This window comes from Diorhabda carinulata, chromosome 7, assembly GCF_026250575.1.
Source record: "Diorhabda carinulata isolate Delta chromosome 7, icDioCari1.1, whole genome shotgun sequence".
Lineage (NCBI taxonomy): Eukaryota > Metazoa > Arthropoda > Insecta > Coleoptera > Chrysomelidae > Diorhabda > Diorhabda carinulata.
The window spans coordinates 19,940,742-19,947,329 of NC_079466.1; the positions used below are offsets into that span (position 1 = coordinate 19,940,742).

General features: G+C 32.8%; 1 protein-coding gene across 1 annotated transcript; it reads left to right on the forward strand.

Moving 5' to 3' along the window:
* Window positions 1-836: 836 nt before the first annotated feature.
* On the forward strand, window positions 837-5,850 carry LOC130896109 (paraplegin). The gene is made up of 4 exons (XM_057803900.1): window positions 837-1,630; window positions 1,686-2,346; window positions 3,414-4,010; window positions 5,186-5,850. Exons 1-4 carry the CDS (start codon window positions 1,223-1,225, stop codon window positions 5,803-5,805), a joined length of 2,286 nt encoding a protein of 761 aa, XP_057659883.1. The 5' UTR covers window positions 837-1,222; the 3' UTR covers window positions 5,806-5,850.
* Window positions 5,851-6,588: the final 738 nt, after the last annotated feature.

The window sequence follows — 6,588 nt, forward strand, 5'->3', positions numbered from 1 at the left end:
GAACACATACTGAAAAAAAGCCATACAAAATGTATCAATTGCTGTTCATTAATCGCCTAAGGGTGGAAACCTCATATTAGGTGACTAAACAATAACTGCAGATATTTTAAATTGAGATGAAAGCAAACATTTTTACTACTTAATGTTTGTTTCCGAAAATTTGTTGGAGAAATATAGTTAACATGATTATTTGCATACTTATACAGGAGAACAGCCAATATGATGTGAGATTTGTTGAAGTACATTTTGCAGTTAAGTAATTTGTATAGAAATTCCCTTTATAGCAAAAAGGGAAAGTTGTTGTGACATTTTATTAAAGTCTAGTCACCCTACATTGACAACATCCTGATTTGACAATTACAAATGAGTGGAATATCAAATAATGAGTACATTTATAAACAAATTTATTATTGTTATAATTATTCTCACTTCACTATCACTTTTTCATCATAACAGTTATACGAAAACTTTGCTTAATGTTTTCTTCTCATGAAAATAATTTCTATATCCATCTTCGTAGTCACACAGGAATAAAATAGTCCAATGTTTGCTTAAAAACATTTTCAGACAATTCATTTGAATGGACACATGAGAAATCACACAGGAAAAAAACCATACGAATTGTATCAATTGCGGATTTAGTAATGGCCTAACATTGGAAACCTCATATTAGGTGACTAAACAGTAACTGGAGATAATTGATATGAAAGCAAACATTTTTACTGGTTTTTCTTCGTGATTTTAGTGAAATACTGCATCTGTCGCCCTTCAATTGTGGGTTGGAGCAAACAAGAACCACATACGTGTTGGAACAGTGTAGTTCGTATAACGGTCCTGTTGGAACACAAAATATTGCGCAGAATCGTCTCCGTACCAATGACGGCTCTTTGATGAGCTAGAAACATTGAATTCAAAGTAAATTCAATGGTTGGTATAGGAAAAAACGTCTCTAAGTTATGATACCAACAGTATTCATTTTCTCTCTCGTTCGAGACACTTTATCTATTCTGCGTATACTTGAAAATTCTCGAAAATATCAGTAGTGGGAAAATAATAACTAACTGAAGCGTTGGTAGGAGAGAGAGAGAACGATACACTATTTGTTTCACTTAGTCGGAACACCTTCCAATTTAAGAAACTGTCCATATAGAAATACATATTACGTATGTGATTCTGTCACAAATAATTTAGTGTCATGAATACCATAACCTGAAAACAAAATATGTGCCTTTTGAATGTGTACTTTTCTTTAAGAAATAATTTTTGTCATGGGATGAAAAGCCTCCTATTTTACAAAAATGTTAATAAATTATGCAATGCATCCAGTTCAAACTCTTTTAAAATCTTAAATAGAGAGTATGCTGCAGTTCAGTGTTTACTGCAGCGTTCAGGCTTAAGAGACATATCCCAAATTTCTGGGTATATAAATAACCGAAAACTTCATTCTACTAAGAAGTTCGATCAAGCAACAAATCAAGGACCTTCAGAAAATTCTGGGAAACCACCTGATAAAGATGATGACAAGGATAAAATTTCGTCTTTACTTGCAAAAGCTTTTTTGTGGATGCTAACTGCATATATGTTTATCGCAATAATGTCATTAATGTTTCCAGGAACTAATCAACCAGAGGTTAAATATATCCAAAATCTAATTTTTTTGTATTTATTTATATTTATATTTTTAGATAGTTCGATATGTGTCTTGGAATGAATTTTTGTATCAAATGCTGGCCAAAGGAGAGGTAGAAAGAATTATAGTAAGGCCAGATATTGAAATAGTCACAATAATACTACAAGAAGGCGCTATTGTTAAAGGAAAGAGAGTGGAAAATAGAACATTTCACATGAATGTGGTAGATGTGAATAAATTTGAGGATAAATTGAGGGAAGCAGAAAGACGATTGGGTATAACAGATGGAGTGCCTATTATTTATGAAAGAAATACTGACACCGCAGGAAAGCTACTCATTTCATTGCTTGTAGTAGGGTTGCTCATATCCTTATTAGCTAGAAGCAAAAGCATTCGTCCCCCAATTAGTATTGATTCAATTACACAATTAGGCCGTGCTAAATTTACCTTGATTGATCCATTAAAGGGGCCAGGAAAGGGTGTACACTTCTCTGATGTGGCTGGTTTAAGAGAAGCCAAATTAGAAATTATGGAATTTGTTGATTATTTGAAAAGACCTGAACACTACAAGAATTTGGGAGCTAAAGTTCCAAAAGGTGCGCTTTTGTTAGGACCGCCAGGTTGTGGAAAAACAATGCTAGCCAAAGCTGTTGCAACAGAAGCTAATGTGCCGTTCTTATCTATGAATGGATCCGAATTTATTGAAATGATTGGAGGTAAATATTACTAAGTTAGAGTTTTTGGAACTAATGATTATATTTATAGTTGATGTACTTTTATTTCCACTACATTAACACTCACAATTACATTGTTTGGTCCATCAAATCTTTCACGGATCACTGGTTCATATCATATCAAATAAAATTACTGTGTTTGTAGTAGTAGTTAACAGTGGGTTCAAGAAGTAAATAACCGTAAACCAATGGAATAGTTATTTGTCTTTAAGAAAGGAAACTACATTAAAAGGCTGATTAAAACTGATTTTTTAGGTGGGAGGAATTAATTAGAATTCAATCAAATTTTGACACAATTTCATTTATATTTTGAACTGATTTTTTTACCTAATTTCTTCGAAAAATAATAATGCTACACTGTGATGTCCTTTGAAGGTTGTGAGTTTATTTTTCCAATTGTGTACATTCCAATTTTCATCTGAAATCAAATATATTTTCATTTTACATTAATAACTTATTTTCTAAGAATATGAACCTCAACAATTTACTTTGAAGTAACGATTTTTTTTCTAATTATGCAAAGAAAAATACCCTTCAAGCTTTGATTTCGTTTTACAAATTGCTTCATATAATTTGTAATTTTGTAAAGGAACATACTGTCCATTTGCATAATGATCGGTTCTATACTTTTTGAGTTAGATTTTACCCAAATGTGACAAAAATCATTTCAAGATAAACACGATTGGAGAATAAATTCTTGGAAACTAGAAATTCAAGCAAGTTAACAATAATATAAAATGCTTACCTATTAATACCTGCCTGCCTACTATAATTCCTGCCTTGTTCATCAGGAGACTCCAAGTAAGGTATAGCAATACTCAATGTAATATACCAGAAATAATCCCTTGTGTTGATGCTTCTAATACTTTCTATACCGTTATTTGAAATTAGATATACAAGAACGGGGTTCCGTTTCAAAGTTATGTTAGTATACAAAATGACTTGGATAGTGGAACTAACGATTTATGCAATAAAAAACTTTTTTGTACCTCCTAATATGGTTTACCTCTTCAATTAAGAAAGAGTAATAATTAATTTATTTTTATCAGGTCTTGGAGCAGCTAGAGTAAGAGATTTGTTTAAAGAAGCTAGGAAGCGTGCTCCCTGCATAATCTATATAGATGAAATTGATGCAGTGGGACGTAAACGAAGTGGTAGATTGGGTACTGAAGGCATCAGTGGTGAAAGTGAACAAACACTCAATCAACTGTTGGTTGAAATGGATGGTATGGCAAGTAAAGAAAGTGTCATCATGCTAGCTAGTACAAACAGACCAGATATATTAGACAAAGCACTATTACGTCCTGGAAGATTTGATAGACATATTTTGATAGATTATCCCGATTTAGTAGAAAGGAAGCAGATTTTCGAACAACACCTTAAAGGAATTTCATTAGAGCAATCACCTGAAACATATTCTAAACGATTGGCTTATCTTACACCAGGTTTGAGTGGTGCTGATATTGCTAATGTCTGCAATGAGGCTGCACTACATGCAGCTCGTAAAAAAAAGAAGAAAGTTAAAAAGGAAGATTTGGAGTATGCCATAGAGAGATCAGTAGGAGGAACAGAAAAACGAAATCATGCTATGTCACCACAGGAAAAGAGAGTCGTTGCGTATCATGAATCTGGTCATGCTTTAGTAGGTGAGTACAGTTGCAAATAATTAGTGTGTTGACACCATAGATATAAAAAAGAGAGAATAGGATATACAAACTTCCTAATATGTTGAAACACCGCGACCGCCATTTTCCACCCGCATATACAAAGGTCATTCAAATTCAACTGGGCTTTCAACAGGGGTTATCTCAAAAAATTTTCAATCAAGTTATATTTTTTAGTTATTCAGTTAAAATGAAATTTAGAATTTTAATTAATATTGAAAAGAAATGGAAAAGGCTTGATGCTTCCATCAACTGATTAAATCCTCTGTCAATGCTTATTGTCTTATCAGCATACTTTGTAGAAAACATCATTATTCTTCCATTTTAGTATTGTTATTCCTTTATCGATTTAATTGCTTGTAATTTCATTTCTTCAGCTTCTTTTGTACAATGTCTATGGTATTCCTATTTTTTCGCAATGTCCCCAATAAATGTGTTCGATTTCCTTGCCGCTTTCCGGCTAACTCCAAAGTTGTATAATACACACCAAAAATATCATTTTTTGCACTTTTCATTCGATATAAATCTTTTATTATTTTTCCTTGGACCCACATCCCATATGGAATGAAATGTAAAAACTCAAAAAAATTTGGTTTTTTAGTTTTGGTTGGGGCTTAAACATTCAGAACATTTAAAAATGTTAAAATCAGTAAAATTCATTTTAATGATACAATTATCATAATTTTATACGTTCCTGTATCAAAATTATAAAGGTAGATGACACATTTTCCGGAACGTTTCCTTTAGCGGGATGAGTGGAAAAAAATCGGGACTCTCCCGCAAAATCTGAGATGAATAAACTTTATCTTAATACCTATTTAAGATACTTATTCTCAACTCATCAATGACTATGCATAACACTAAAATTTCGAAAATACAAATGGATAAGTATACAATATCATCAGTAACTTTATCTTTTGTTTATTCAATTCCATATGTGCCCTTTTCAATTGTTAAGCTATGTGAACACTTTCATTTTCTTTGATATCGTATAATTCTGTTTACAAATAAACTCCAAGTCCCCACTAACTGTGGTAGAAAGTTGAATGCGCATTCGTCGAGGCTCATTCTTCCATTTTCATTTCTATGGTTAACACAAATAAACGTACAAATATTTGGCTTATCAATGTTCCCAAACCCTTTTTTTATTTTTTCAGGTTGGCTTCTGGAACACACTGATGCTCTCCTTAAGATAACTATTGTACCACGTACGAGTTTGGCTCTTGGGTTTGCTCAGTATATTCCCAGAGATCAGAAATTGTATACTAAAGAAGAATTATTTGATAGAATGTGTATGACTTTAGGGGGTAGGGCTGCCGAGGCGATAATCTTCAATAAAGTCACAACTGGTGCCCAAAATGATCTTGAAAAAGTAACTAAAATGGCTTATGCTCAAGTTAAAGAATTTGGTATGAATAAGACAGTTGGTTTAGTTAGTTTTCCAGAACAAGAAACTAAAGAACTTGGGCGAAAACCTTACAGTAAAACATTAACAAATTTAATAGATGCCGAAGTCAGAACTTTAGTAAGTCAAGCTTATCAATACACAGAACAAGTTTTAAGAAAAAATAAAGAAAAACTTGAAAAGTTAGCCGAAACTTTAATTGTAAAAGAAACCTTAAACTACGATGACGTTGAAAAGTTGCTTGGCCCACCACCTTTCGGTGAAAAGAAATTAATCGAACCTGCGGAATTCGAGGAAAGTCTCAGAAAAGATGCTGGTGATTATGATGTTTCAAAAAATGATAACAGTAGTATAACTACTGCTAAATCTTAGTTTTGTATAATAAAAATTATAGAAAAATATAGTATCCAATAGAAATTCCTTTCAAGTTTTTTCTAAATATATAATTGATAATAATGTAGGTCAGGTTGTTTTTTTGTGCATCACGTAACAACGACTTTGCAAAATAAACTACTATTCAGGGGCTATACGGCTTACCACTTCAGGCTTTGAAATTTTGAATGTAAGTACCGTAGTCTTTGTCTATCGATTTTCTTGCACTCACAAAAAATGTGTTCGGCTGTTTCTTTTGGTTCATTGCAAAAATGGCAAGAGCTGTCGAGATTTTCTCTAATGTTCTCCAAATGATATATCCAGTGACCACATCAGTAACTCTCCTTAGCTCATATTTGCTTAATGAAAGGTCCTGTTGCGACCAGTTCATAGAATAAGAAAAAAATCTCTTCGGTTGTTTTACACCTGGGGTCTTATTCCATGTTACTGATTCTTCTCTTTTTTCCACTTGTTATGACCATAATGTAATAGCTTTTTGGGAAACCTATAAAAAGTTTTGGTCCTATTATACGAAACATGAAGAAAAGAGAAGAAATCAGAAACATGGAATAAGACCCCAGGTGTAAAACAACCGAAGAGATTTTTTTCTAATTCTATAAACTGATCACAACAGGCCCATTCTTTAAGCAAATATGAGCTAAGGAGAGTTACTGATATACTCACTGGATATATCATTTGAATAACATTAGAGAAAATCCCGACAGCTCTTGTTGTTTCTGCAATGAACCAGAGGAAACAGCCGAACACCTTTTCTGTGAGAGC

Coding starts and splice junctions, on each gene's coding strand:
- LOC130896109 (XM_057803900.1), top strand. CDS start 1,223: ATGTGCCTTTTGAATGTGTACTTTTCTTTAAGAAATAATTTTTGTCAT. Junction 1,631..1,685: donor CAGGAACTAATCAACCAGAG/GTTAAATATATC, acceptor TTATATTTTTAG/ATAGTTCGATATGTGTCTTG. Junction 2,347..3,413: donor ATTTATTGAAATGATTGGAG/GTAAATATTACT, acceptor TATTTTTATCAG/GTCTTGGAGCAGCTAGAGTA.